Raw genomic sequence first — 15242 nt, forward strand, 5'->3', positions numbered from 1 at the left:
GCAAAATGCCCTAAGGACGAAGGCCATAAATCAAAAATAAAAATTGCACATTTTTTTCAAATGTCACTCCGTCAGGAGTTAACACCCGTAGATCAAGAAGACAAGGACGTTCATATCCCTAAGGTGTGTGAACGTACAAGATCTGACGCATCCCCCACCCCCCACTATACCTTCAAAGGGCAAACCACAGTATTTTCGTATTCTTCCTTGTTCACTGTCGAAAAATGAAGTAGCATTGAATTTCAAAGACAGGGAGAAGTATTCTAACCACAGTCTTCATAAACCACTGTGATATAACCCATCAGATTCTTCGTAATCAAAACATTAATTGCTGGGTCTTGTGGAGTCCATGTCACGCCGTATCCCCGCCACAGGGGCGCCACACGCTACTAGATCACTAATTCAATTGCTCATGAGCCAGACCCCGGATGTTTATGCAGTAGTAGGTTAGAATGCAAACTAATTTGGTTATTAGGATGTGTCATCTAAGCCGCGCTTCAGAAATATAGTGAGAGTAACGTAAATTCTAGGGGATTCTGATGGGCCGACTCCCTAATGTTTATGCAAAACTCATAGCATAACCTCGGTACATTTCAGAGCATACTTCCTACTCGCTTCAGTAAGTTTGCATTCTAACCTATTATTGCCTATAATGCGGACTATACTCATTAGTATAGTGTGCCCTAGATAATAATGATTAAGACGACACTCCAGAAATAAAAGTATTTTTTTCCTAATGCATGGATTTACACGAAACTTTGTGGGAATGTCACCTACATAAAGATAGAGGTATCACCATCATTTCTTTCATATACAATTAATAGCTTTTCCACAAATTTATTTTCAATTTTTAATTCCATTTTTCATTAAATTTAATTAACATGTTAATGTAAATTCGTGATTAGGTAGATATTATTTCTTTTAATAGCACTATGTACCGATTTTTCTATACATAATTTTTATCTTCTATCTTAATCTGTTTACCCTCCAGGGTTGGCTTTTCCCTCGGACTCGGCGAGGGATCCCACCTCTACCGCCTCAAGGGCAATGTCCTGGAGTTTCAGACTTTGGGTCGGGATACAACTGGGGAGAATGACCAGTACCTCGCCCAGGCGGCCTCACCTGCTATGCTGAACAGGGGCCTTGTGGAGGGATGGGAAGATTGGAAGGGATAGACAAGGAAGAGGGAAGGAAGCGGCCGTGGCCTTAAGTGAGGTACCATCCCGGCATTTGCCTGGAGGAGAAGTGGGAAACCACGGAAAACCACTTCCAGGATGGCTGAGGTGGGAATCGAACCCACCTCTACTCAGTTGACCTCCCGAGGCTGAGTGGACCCCGTTCCAGCCCGCGTACCACTTTTCAAATTTCGTGGCAGAGCCGGGAATCGAACCCGCACCTCCGGGGGTGGCAGCTAATCACGCTAACCACTACACCACAGAGGCGGACCCATAATTTTTATACGGAGATAAATCGTACTAAAGTTTGTGTAATTTATATATTTTAAAATTTTGGACTTAAAAATCTCCACTACTTGAAAAAATTCTGCAATCAAGAATTCCATACGGAGGCTTCTTAATATAGCTGTGATACATATACCATACAAATTTTGTTACATTTGGCAGAATATTATGGGAGAAAATGGGATGTTAATGTAAAATTACAATGTAAGCATTATTACAGTGATAAATTGTTTGAATTCAGCGGAGTAACTTTGTGACAAAAAAGAGGAACTCAGTCCTTTCAATTTCAATCATAAAAAGTTCACCAAAATGACCAGAAATATCGATTTTTATCACCGAAGTGTCGTCTTAATAATAATATGGTTTTAAGTCATGTTTAAATATTTACGTCGCCTTGTGAAGCCTTTGTAAGGCAGATCCTCTGACGAGGGTGATTGCCATCTGCTGTGGATGCGAGACCTCGTGTTATAGTAGTCGTGAATAGTGTTGTGTGTGAATTGCAGGAATGTTGGTACCACCAAACACACCCGGTTGCCGAGCCACGATAGTTAACTGTTTACGATTAGAATCACCAGACAGTCCGGGAATTTTACCTGGGATCCCAAAGATTGAAGACCACAACGCTGACCACTCAGCCATGGCACCAAACAATGATGCAGTAACACGTTCCCAATACTACTCATCATATACGAACACGATACACACCGACGTAATCGTCGAAAGGACTATTAGAATCTGTACTCGCAAGATGCCGTGTTTACTCGTACAGGTCTCCATAACTTACACGGTCTGATTCGATCACATCCTACAGAGTATGCAACCCAGCTCACTGGTGTGTAAGCCTTCTTGCGGGCCACCTCGCTTGCTCTGAGAGCGAAATCCAAGTTCTTCATATAGAACAAAATTATCGTCACTATGGTACTTTATCAGCTTTCTTTCTGTAATTGTTCCGAACTGCCATAATATTTTTCTTTCCCTTTACTAGTGGTTTAATGGGGCAAAGCTAGGCTAGTAATATATATATATATATATGTGTGTGTGTGTGTGTGTGTGTGTGTGTGTGTGTGTGTGTGTGTGTGTGTGTGTGTGTGTGTGTGCGCAATTGTCTTTATGTCGCATCAACACAGATAGCTATTGTGGCGAAGATGGGAGAGGAAAGGGCTAGGGTGGGGAAGTAAGCGACTTTGGACTTAACTAATGTACAGCCCCAGCATTTGCCTGGTGTGAAAATGAGAAACCACGGGAAACCATCTTCATGGCTCCCGACAGTGGGGTTCGAACCCACTATCTCACGAACGCAAGCTCACAGCTTCGCGCCCCTATACGCACGGTCAACTGGCTCGGTTACATATCCATTAACAGCATATGAAAATGAATTAAATACTTATCAGAGGACCCATGCTGTTCCGCAACATTCGTTATATGATGATGATGATGATGATGCTTGTTTTTAAAGGGGCCTAACATCTAAGGCCAAACATTCGTTATAAACAGGTCAGATAGCGTGTCTTCATATAAAATCGCTCCGTGCTCTGACCGGGTACTTTTTAAACGTTGTCTTTTAGGATTTGTATTACCTGTTAATTGCGTGTGAAGTGATTTTTGGGGACAGTCACCAATCAGGCTACCGAACCCGAAAACTGTGAATTCAATATTAATCTCGACTTAACTTGGATTTAGTCCGCCTCTGTGGTGTAGTGGTTAGTGTGATTAGCTGCCACACCCAGATGCCCGGGTTCGATTCCCGGCTCTGCCACGAAATTCAAAAAGTGGTACGAGGGCTGTAACGGGGTCAACTCAGCCTCGGGAGGTAAACTGAGTAGAGGTGGGTTCGATTCCCACCTTAGCCATCCTCGAAGTGGTTTCCGTGGTTTCCTACTTCTCCTCCAGGCAAATGCCGGGATGGTACCTAACTTAAGGCCACGGCCGCTTCCTTCCCTCTCCCTTGTCTATTCCTTCCAATCTTCCTATCCCCCCGCAAGGCTCCTGTTCAGCATAGCAGATGAGGCCGCCTGGGCGAAGTACTGGTCATCCTCTCAAGTTTTATCCCCGACCCAGAGTCTGAAGCTCCAGGACACGGCCCCTGAGGCAGTAGAGGTGGGATCCTTCGCTGAGTCCGAGGGAAAAACCGAATCTGGAGAGTAAAGAGATAAAGAAGAACATGTACAGTACTTTAACGGCATCCAGAGTGTCACTATTCATCTCAGCGACCCCGAAGACAATGGATTCAATGCTAATGTTTATCGTTTTCTATTATTTTTATATGTCACTCCCTCGCCAGACCACCCACAGGGGTGCTAGGTGTGTCTTACTCCCACGGTATTTCCATCCAGATTAGTACTAAGTCATATGTGCACCAAGTTTGGTTGAAAAATGCAAGTTTACTTATAGTCGCCATCATTTGTAATCGTTTGCATAGTTTCGCCGATATCTTACACGTAGATATTGCTCCTTAATTATCGGCAACCTGCTAAGTACAGAACGTTTTGCGTTCTAGGGTAAGCTATCGCCTGCAATTATTGGAGTGATTATTTGAAGATTTAATTTTGTGATTACTCAAAGCTGACTGAACTTAAGACAACTATCAGTGCTAGATGATTCACCGGTAAGTACTTCCGGAGAGAGTAAAAGAAAAACGAAGCAAATCCGTCCAGCAGAACGGACCGACGGACTGGATAAAGCTCTTTTGTAAACTTTTTTTAAATATAGGCCTATAGATTCATGCCCATATTAAACTTGTTGTAACGAAATAAAGTCTTTACAGTTAGAGATGAACACTCTCCTTTAGGGAACGTTCTAGTAGGTAAAGGAGAGTGGCGTTGAAAGGAATAGTACTGGGAAGACAAAATGATAGCAGGCACTAGACATGGTCGGGAAGGGAGCAGAGCTATAGGCAAATTAACAATTTTTCACTTCTTTATGGTCATCATCATCATCATCATCATCATCATCTGTTTACCCTCCAGGTTCATCTTTTCCCTCGGACTCAGCGAGGGATCCCACCTCTACCGCCTCAAGGGCAGTGTCCTGGAGCTTCAGACTCTTGGTCGGGGGGTACAACTGGGGAGAATGACCAGTACCTCGCCCCGGCGGCCTCACCTGCTATGGTGAACAGGGGCCTTGTGGAGGGATGGGAAGATTGGAAGGGATAGGCAAGAAAGAGGGAAGGAAGCGGCCGTGGCCTTAAGTTAGGTACCATCCCGGCATTCGCCTGGAGGAGAAGTGGGAAACCACGGAAAACCACTTACAGGATGGCTGAGGTGGGAATCGAACCCACCTCTACTCAGTTGACCTCCCGAGGCTGAGTAGACCCCGTTCCAGCCCTCGTACCACTTTTCAAATTTCGTGGCAGAGCCGGGAATCGAACCCGGGCCTCCGGGGGTGGCAGCCAATCACGCTAACCACTACATCACAGCGGCGGACCACTTCTTTATGGTACCGTAGTTTATACCTCGTCCTCGCAAATGTTAAGTATACAGTGTGATACAGCAGCCCCTTCCAATATCGTTTGCTGCAGCCCAACTAACGTGCACATGGTTTTAGGGGTGCTATTCCCCTGCAGGTGTACTGTACGGTACTAATGTTCAGTGAGCACATTTTGCACACGATTCTGAACCCTAGCGAAATGTCATATCATCCGTTCGCAAAACATGGCGCCTTGAAATCATGTAGCAACGACTTTTACCAGGTAACTATGTTAAAGTGTCGTGCCTCGTGACCGGATGTAACGAAGAGAGGAATTAATGCATAAAAGTAGGTAACAGTGCAGTAATTAATGTCTCAAACACCGAACCGGATGGCGCAGATACTATCCTCTCATCGTACTGCCAGCGTGTTTCCAGCGGTGTAGCGTAGCGGATGTGGTTAGGCGTTCGCCTAGTGATGGACGGGATGTGCCATCGGCGGTGCGAATCCTGCATCGTTCAAATATTTTTGCATCGGTGTGATGTTTGAATACGTAAACACAGGTCCACGTTTGCCACATTCAAACATTAGAATTACGCTGTTATTCATCTTGTGCCCTGCGCATACTCCGCTGGTTAGGGCCTGAATATACTGTAATCTCTGCTGTCATTCGGCATGTTATACACAGAGGAATACGTTGACATGCTCCTCATTTATGGGGAAGCAAGACAGAACGCCTCCGAGGCACCACGTCCTTACCAGGAACGGTATCCAGACAGGCGACACCCGCCTGTTATGACATTGCGCCGTGTTGAAAGACGCCGAAGGACAACAGGCTTGATTTCCAACCAGCCACCAGTCCGTGATAGGCCCGTTACATCGGGTGAAACAGAAGAGGCCGTTCTGGAATCAATTCGTAATAATCCACGCATCATTACAATGGCGATTGCACGACACGTGAACACCAGCCAGCCGTCCGTTTGGTGAATACTACATAAACATAAATTTCACCCATAACATCTTGAGCTACACCAAGAGCTTCATGGGCGGGATTTCGAAGCTCGAATGGAGTTCTGTCGGTGTCTATTAGGCAGGCTGGACAGTGATGCAGCATTCGTATCGCATATCTTGTTTTCCGACGAATCACGCTTCCACAATAATGGGAACGTTTGTCGCCACAACATGCACTATTGAAGTCCGGGAAAACCTCACTGGGTGCGACAGGCGGCCCATCAAGTACGATGTGGAGTGAATTATTGGTGTGGAATCTTGGGGGATCGCCTGATTGGACCTTATTTCTTTGAGTACCATTGGACGGGCCCACACTACCTGCACTTTCTGCGTCTGCTGCTGGAGGATGTGCCCTTGCACGATCGTTTGACGATGGATTGCAACAGAATGGAGCTCCACCACATTCGACTTTGCCCGTTCGTAACCATCTGAACGAGGAACTGCCAGGCAATGGATAGGACGAGGAGGCTCTGATTCTTGAACTGCCAGATCACCGGATTTAACGCCGTTAGACTTCATCTTGTGGGGACATTTGAAGAACGTCGTTTACACTCAAGCGCCGGAAAACCCCGACCAGCTCCGGCAACTCATCACGGACGCCTGTCGAGCAATTACACCTGGAATGCTACAGCGCGCAAGACGATTTATGGGACACCGGACCCGAGTGTAGATAAATCAAAATGGTCATCTCATCGAACCTTTGCTGCGGTAAAACGTTGTCAGGGTTATGTTCCTATTATTTCCGGTCTGTATGTGCCCGGCCTGCTAACTAATCGGCCCTTCTTAGGGCCACAAACACATTCATTCACACACAATTTTCATGAAATTCGGGTATGGAACTTACACTGCGTGCGGTACGTATTACAGAAATATTTTTAAAATTTGTAATCTTCGCCCCGTACTCGAACCTCCCACCTGACATGCAATCCCGCTCCGCCACGCCTTTATCAACGACACTACGGTTCCGTACGGTATACTGCCCGCCTTAGAGCAAGTATTAGGTTTACTGCGGTCACAATGTCAATTTAGTGTTTCGCCGGCGTGTCAGGTTCATATGATCTAGAAGGCACATTCATGACTTCCAGTGTTTAATACGAGTATAACACTACGGCGTCGTATCATGCTGAGGCGGTAAAAACCAAGATATCCGGTTGTGTTGTCTGAGCATACCGGCAGGGCAGATGTTTTCAGGACGGAATAAATATTGTGGGTTGCATAAAACTACATTGGAAGGGGCGGCTGAATCACTCTGTTTAATCATCGTAATTAACGATAATAAAACCGCTCTGCAGTCCCTACGTTGTAAATAAAGGGATTTATCCAGCGGGTATAACGAATGGATGAGAACGTGCTCTCGCTTACTGTCCTACGTTCGCTTTCGCAATGAAATAGCCTACGGTTTATTCCAAACGTTGATATTTTCCTTCGAAACCAAAGAAATAGTCCGCCTCTATGGTGTAGCAGTTAGTGTGATTAGCTGCCACCTCCGGAGGCCCGGGTTCGATTCCCGGCTCTGCCACGAAATTTGGAAAGTGATACGACTGCTGGAACGGGGTCCACTCAGCCTCGGGAGGTCGAATGAGTAGAGGTGGGTTCGATTCCCACCTCAGCCATCCTGGAAGTGGTTTTCCGTGGTTTCCCACTTCTCCTCCAGGCAAATGTCGGGATGGTACCTAACTTAAGTCCACGGCCGCTTCCTTCCCTCTTCCTTGTCTATCCCTTCTAGTTTTCCCATCCCCACAAGGTCCCTGTTCAGCATAGCAGGTGAGGCCGCCGGGGCGAAGTAGTGGTCATTTTCCCCAGTTAAATCCCCCGACCCAATGTCTCACGCTCCAGGACATTGCTCTTGAGGCGGTAGAGGTGGAAACCCTCGCTGAGTCCGAGCGAAAAACCAACCCTGGAGGGTAAACAGATTAAGAAGACCAAAGAAATAATTGATGCATGAATAATACTGCAATACAGAGGGCTGTACTCTCTCGTTCGCGTGAATAGGAAGGGCCTGAGCTGGAAACTGCGTCCGGGAAACGCCTGTAGAGCGACGTAAATTTTTTGGCTAGTTGCTTTACGTCGCACCGACACAGATAGGTCTTATACGTAAAATTTTAATGCGTTTCCTTTATGCAACTGGCGTGTATTTAGTGTGGTGATTTTTCAACGGGTCCGCCTCTGGGATGTAGTCGTTAGTGTAATTAGCTGCCATCCCTAGAGGCCCGGGTTCGATCCCCGGCTCTGCCACGATATTTGGAAAGTTGTACGAGGGGAGGAACGAGGTCCGCTCAGCCTCGAGATGTCAGCTGTGTAGAGGAGGGTTCGATTCCCACCTCAGACAATCTAGAAGTGGTTTTCCGTGGTTTCCCACTTCTCCTCCATGCAAATGCCGGGATGGTACCTAACTTAAGTCCACGGCCGCTTCCTTCCCTCTTCCTTGTCTATCCCTTCTAGTTTTCCCATCCCCACAAGGTCCCTGTTCAGCATAGCAGGTGAGGCCGCCGGGGCGAGATACTGGTCCTCCTTCCCAGCTGTATCACCTGACCGAAAGTCACACGCTCCAGGACACTGCCCTTGAGGCGGTAGAGGTGGGATCCCTGGCTGAGTCCGAGAGAAAATCCAAACCTGGAGGGTAAACAGATTAAGAAGAAGAAGATTTTTCAACGGACCATACCCTCAGTCGATAGTAAACTGGCGTGACGTAACTTCGAAGTGCTGTAAACATCGCGGTCGACGATTTCCAACTATTTGCCAGTGCAGAAGCTGTCCTAGTGTCCTTCAGGTCAATCTTACCCGTTGATCATGGAGTGCTTTGAAGGAGGCATGAACACGGGTATCAGAATGGTTAAATGGATTTAAATATCGTAAATCCTATGATTTGACCAATGGAACAAATAGGTACAGTTGAATTGCTCTATTTTGATTAAGATAAGTAAAAAATAATATTTTTCATGTCATTTATTTCGCGTGTACAGTGAACAGTCGTGAAGCAAAAGACAAAAATGTAATTTTCATGCCTCAAAATAAAGGGCAAACTCTGCGAATTTCATGCAAAAGAAAGATTGACAAATATAAGTTCCGAAGACCGTCAGATGTTATCAAAACCACTCTCTACGAAAAGTCATGATCTTTATACAATTTAAACTTTAATTAGCCAAAGCATATATCGCTAAACATGCACAGTTCTTCCCACTTTGGTTCGTAGTTATGTACAGCCTGTGGCGACAATTTTAATTTCTCATAGCAAATTTCCCTTGCTCAAAAGGATCGTCTAACTTGGCCCGAGAGATGGTGTTTCGCTCAAAAGGTACACCCCTCACTACGTTAGCGAAGACCATACAACCACACAGTTTCTTCACAGTGTTCGTAATTAGTAATGTTTTATTTTACCTGGCAAGATTAAGGCCTTTAGGCCTTCTCTTCCATCTAACCAGGCACTGAAATACCGGTATATATATTACATTGTATTACTTTGCACGAATTAGATTAAATACAAATTAAATTAATAATAAAAATAATACAAGAATGAAGAGTCATGATATTAAATTAAGTTGAATTAAATTAGATATAATAAAAGGAAAAATCTTAAAATTAATATCCTACATGTAAAAAAGGAGGTAGTATATAAAATTTAATAACATTTGAAAAATAAAACGGTTATGAATTTTGAACTAATCTTGTACCAGGACCTCCATGACAATAGAATGGTTGTGAGTAGCAGCATCAAGTTTTACACATGATCCTCACTGGTGCATAAAATGTCTCCAAAGTGCTTCCTTGAAAGTGCGAATAGCGCTTAAACCTCTGATACTTTCAGGAAGGAGGTTCCACTCACGGCAGGCAATTACTGTGAATGAATGATCGTAGATGGTAGTTCTGTGGGTAGGTGAAGCAAGGATGGGATGTTTAGTAGATCTAGTGTTAAGACTGCGATAAAATGAAAGGTATTTGAAATATGAAGCAAGGTAAAACGGCTGTGATGAATGAATGATTTTATGGAGATGGCATAGGGTATGCACAGTGCGACGGATTTCTAGTTGGGGCGTAGATAGTTGGTTATATGGTCATAGTACCATAGGTTGCAGACGTATCTCCTGACACTGAATGTGTATTATTGACCAGAAATTTGAATATGATGTTGAAATCTGTCATATATAGAACAGAGTTCTTTGACCATGATCCAGTAAACTCTCATTGATCATGTTTGTTGCAGTAGACGATGTCCACATCCGGGATAGAGCTTCTGACTCGAAGCAGCCTCAACTCAATTCGGAACTCCAGCCAGACCTCGTCTTCCCTGTTAAGGGATTCACTCGCTTCCCAGACTACTGACGAGCGAAACTGGAGCTGGAAGTACCTCAGGGTGAGTACATAACAAGGCTGAATTATTCTTCACATGACCGTAAATGGTATCTAGTCCTGTCTTATCCTGAAATGTTGATTTAGAACTAAATACAGGGTCATCGAGGAGTCTCCGTGGCTCAGACGGCAGCGCGTCGGCCTCTCACCGCTGGATACCGTGGTTCAAATCCCGGTCACTGCATGTGAGATTTGTGCTGGACAAAGCGGAGGCGGGACAGGTTTTTCTCCGGGTACTCCGCTTTTCCCTGTCATCTTTCATTCCAGCAACACTCTCCATTCTCATTTCATAGCATCTATCACTCATTAATATATTAAACACTTTGGGAGTGGCGACCCCATCGTTATAACAGCCTATATATGATTCATTCATTACATCCCTGACCCGGTCGAAGTCTGGAAAACAGGTTGTAGGTTTTCATTTTTTCACAGGGTCATCGATAAAAAGAAATACCCGTATATATATTTTAAAATGCTGCTTCAAGTAGAATAAACATATTGAGGGAATTATGGTCTTAAATTAAAAAGGAATTATAGGAGTTATTTTACATACCTTAATTCATTTTCAAGTGTCCCATCAGTGGCACGGCACTATTGGGGAACACGATTTTTGGAACCTAAAATATTAGCCCCTTTTTCGGATGTTCTTGGGTCTTAGATTTTGGAAATGGTATTAGGTTTTGATAACAGCTTCCCTTCTTACGTTATGGCATATTAGTTTATTAAATTAATCCTACAACATAGACAAAGAAACACCAATACTTTGTTAAGATAAGTATATTTGGAACATATTAGGTTATTAAATTGAGCCTATAACGAGGGACTGTAACAGTGCGACGTATGAACTGAAAAGTTTACCAGAAACAGATCTCTCAGGCTTCTTTCAAAATCTTTCGAAATGTTTTTGACAATATATTGATTAATAAGAGGGTTACTTTGAGGGAACTATTATCATTAAACGGATAGCTGAATATTCTATTTCTTACTGTGTCACTTTATGGAAAAGATTGCGTGAATCGTTGTAATTACTTGCTAAGCAACATTTGACTGCATATTTTAGGAAAGTTCTATCGCGATCTGTGGGATCAGCATCTTTTGTTGAGTTTCGAACACGATCGAGCAGAAGTTGGATATCAAACTTGTAGGGAAGGAAACGCTGCGGAGACGAGTAAACGGGGATTGAACCGTTTCCTCTCCTTTTCATTGTTTATATAGAACAGGTAGTAAAGGAATTTGGAAAGGGAATCACAGTTCAAAGAGAGGAAATCAAAACCCTGAGATTTGCCGATAATATTGTTCTCTGAGTCTGCAGAAAATCTGGAGAAATTGCTGAATGGTATTTACACGACCTTGCATCACTTGACTTCGATCGACTGAATTCCATTATTTTTGTTCCTTCTTCATTTCTAATCAGAATAGTTACTGGAGTAAATTTTCTTCTAGCACTATTCACTTTTGTATAGAATCTGGTTTCATTCTGCTTCTTATACATTTCCATGCATTCCAATTCAAGCTTAGTCCATTCCCTTTTCTTTCGGCGCTGCATCGTCTTTTCAGTCCTCCTTTTCTCTCGGTAATCCTCCAGCAAACTTCTTCTACAGTTCGTCTGTAATGTCTTTTGGTATGCGATGTTCTTCTCTTCAGTAACCTTACTACACCCTTCATCAAAACATGTAGGTCTTTTAAATTGTCTTTCAGAATCTAGTACATCCTTAGCTGATTTGTCTATAGCTGTTTTTATAGTTAACCATCTCTTCTCTATGTTCTTACCGTCTTTTATTGTTTCTTGTTCTTGGGCCTGAGAGACTTTCTAGCAGTACAATTCGCAAGTTTCTATTGATTTCAAGACTGCAATATTGTACCTTTCTCTCCTGATTTGGCTTTCTTTTTGGGCATTTGATATCCTCGTTCTTATCTTAGCCATCACTATAAAAATGATCTGAATCCACACTACGTCTACGGAGAGTTCGTACATCCATAAGTTTGATTTATGCCTCTCGTCTATCAGAACGTGATCAATTTGATTGATAGTTACGCCATCAGGTGACTTCCATGTGCCATTATGTATCTCCTTACGAGGAAATCTGGAAGACCCCACTACCATATTCTGGGAGAGGCTGCAAAACAAACCAGTCTTATTCCACTGTTTTTAGTAGATTCATCCTTACTATGGGCTCCAATTATGGGCTGGAACATGGCTTATCTTCCACGTTGTGCGTTAAAATCCCCAGTACGATCTTGATATCATTCCATGGGCATTTACCATAACCTTTTTCAAGGGCATCATAGAACTCATCTTTTAGGTCTTCACTAGATTCTTCTGTTGGGGCATGTCCATTAATTATACTGTAATTAAAGAATCTTCCTTTAATTCTAATTACTGACAGACCTGGGTTTATACGCTCGAAGTTAATCACCAAGTGTTTCAGATCTTTATGAACAAGAAAGCCTGCACCAAACTCATGTTTGCTATCATCACAACTATAGAACATAGTACCATCTTTATTTTTCAATACACCACTCCCTATCCATCGTATTTCTACTTGGATGGCGATGATACTCTCGTCGAGCTTCCCATGCTGGTCCAATAATTTCTTAAGGGATGCTGGGCTATATAGAGATCAAACATTCCAGGTATGAATTCGGAGATGAGTTTTTCAATTTTGTATTTACCATTCGTTGTCCAGGATACATGCCATGTCGTCGTCTGTTAATCCGTCCGGCTTCTGCTCTTTGGATTTTCATAACTTAGTTGGGTTTTTTATCTGGAGGACCAGGGTATCATCACCTTAGATCTGTCAGGCTTGGGGGGCCCTACCAGGAGCATATGCTCCCGCCGGCATAGCTCCAAGGATCATTTGAACACGCAAGCCTCCAAAACACCCGGCAAAAAGTATTTTGCCTTCGTCAAGGTGGTGATGTCATCATGAGGTGTGAGAGGAGACTGATTCGGTGAAATTTGATGAGACGAAGAGATATAATGATAGGACACCAAGGACATGTTCAATAATTGGTTTTTGAAGGAAGAGTAGGCGGTAAGATCGGTCGAGGTAGACCAGCGTATGAATATGACAAGCAGATTAGTGCAGATGTAGTAGCTACGTAGAAATGAAAAGGTTAGCGCAGGGTAGGGTGGCATGGACGGTTGCATTAATCCAGTCTGTGGACTGATGACACAAAAACAACTGTTGGCAAGCGACTGGCTCAGATGTCATACAAACTTTACACTCTTTGACAGATGAATTGTAAATTCATCTTCAGCAATTAACTATTCCTTCGGGCGATGTGTATTAGAGCCAATTTTGGAGAAAGGTACGTATGTATGTATCGATTTAAACTTGTCCAGAGAAGCCAGAACTTAACTAAACGACCTTTCAGCACCGAGAACAAAGGAACAGCGGTTCAGTTGGATATTTACATTTATTTACCTGAATGAACTATGCAAATAAGAGAGCATGCCCCTCCCTCGTCAATTAACTCCCTGATAGCCAGTCTTACCTGACTAAGGTGTGGCTTTCTTCTGACAACGGCTGATTAGTTTTACAGACTGCCATTACCAGCTAATATAATTAATTATAGATAATCATAACGTGTGTAGTAGAGTGGACCTCCGTTGAGGCCTTATTCGGGGTTTCTCTCCTACTGCAGAGCTGATTCTGGGGTTCTGAACTACGTAATATATGATAGGCTTACATGCAACGTTATTCGTCTAAGTTCTTACAACAAGTAACTTCTATTTCACTAAAATGATCGCAATTCTGTTTTCATATTCTTAAGTGGCTCGTAAAGCACTGTGCTACATTTTACCGTGTTATTATATATACGGAACATTTTCTTAACACTACTCTTTTGTCGGAAATCAATCAGAACAGATCGTGCTGCTTTCCTTTGAATCTTTTCCAGTTCTCATACCAAGTAATCCTGCTGTGGATCCCATATACTAGAACCATATTCTAATAAGTGTCTTACCAACGCTTTATACGCCTTACCCTTTACATCCTTACAACAACTGTAAATTCTCTCATAACCATATGAAGAGATCTGTAACCTTTGTTTACAATCCTCTTTATGTGATTACCCCCAATGAAGATCTTTCCTTATATTAACACCTAGGTACTTACAGTGATTCCCAGAATTACTGTCATTAACCCGTAGTGAGGTGTGCTTAATTCTGTAACGCTAATTGTCGCATGCCGATCGTGTCCCCGCCCTTAGTTCTTGTGTCGAAATTGCTAGCTATATTGTATAATGATTCATAGAGCTTTGTATGTCATAAAAACGATTGAAAAAATGAAGTACAAACTGTTTCACACAATGTCACGACTTTTTCTTTCTCTTACGATTGTTATCGTCCCCTCTTCCTGTGTGCGTAGTAAACTAGAACATATTGGTGATAAAACAGTTGTGTGGCAAAATTGTCCATATTGTTGAACTGCCCTTTCCTGAAACGAAATTCCCATCGGTATCTGATAAATCACGCCTAACGTTAATTTGCTCATCAGAAAATTCATTCTCGGTGTCCGTGTTATGATCACATTCTTGCAAAATATCCTCTTCCCCCACCTCATATCCACTAATTTCGTCTTTATCAGGGATCTCTCGTTAAGGGTTTATAAAATTAAGTAAGTCCGCCAAATATAAAGAAAATGTATAATACGGAATTGCAGAGTGAAAACACTCCATCGCTACAAACATCTCATCCTCCTTACAAGGCGCTGCACCCTGTGTTTCTCAATACCTCACTCAAGAACAAAGCAACATATAGGCCTACAAATAATGAATGAAAACCTACAACCTGTTTTCCAGTCGTTGACCGGGTTAGAGATGGAATGAATGAAGCCCCCATCTTGCGACGAGGATAGAAATTGTGCTGGCTGCCGAAGCATGTCGCACTCCTCTGGGGCAATGATTAAGGACTGACAGATGAAATGAAATGAAATGATAATGGAGAGTGTCGCTGGAATGAAAGATGACAGGGAAAACCGGAGTACCCGGAGAAAAACCTGTTCCGCCTCTGCT

At 43.2% G+C, this 15242-nt stretch overlaps 1 protein-coding gene across 6 annotated transcripts in view; it reads left to right on the top strand.

Annotated features, from left to right (window-relative positions):
• Window positions 1-15242, top strand: part of LOC136873686 (adenylate cyclase type 2) — a 551897-nt gene that overhangs the window by 292997 nt on the left and 243658 nt on the right. For 4 of the 6 annotated variants that reach the window (XR_010860155.2, XM_067146802.2, XM_067146806.2 and 1 more), the window contains one exon: window positions 10078-10227. Coding sequence is in view for 5 of the 6 variants with exons in the window: in XM_067146802.2 (XP_067002903.1) it covers window positions 10084-10227 (144 nt within the window). In the remaining variant the exon portion in view is untranslated. The remainder of the gene's footprint in view (window positions 1-10077; window positions 10228-15242) is intronic. The other 2 variants (XM_067146804.2, XM_067146805.2) reach the window with 1 other exon arrangement.

This window comes from Anabrus simplex, chromosome 5, assembly GCF_040414725.1.
Source record: "Anabrus simplex isolate iqAnaSimp1 chromosome 5, ASM4041472v1, whole genome shotgun sequence".
In the NCBI taxonomy this organism is placed as follows: domain Eukaryota; kingdom Metazoa; phylum Arthropoda; class Insecta; order Orthoptera; family Tettigoniidae; genus Anabrus; species Anabrus simplex.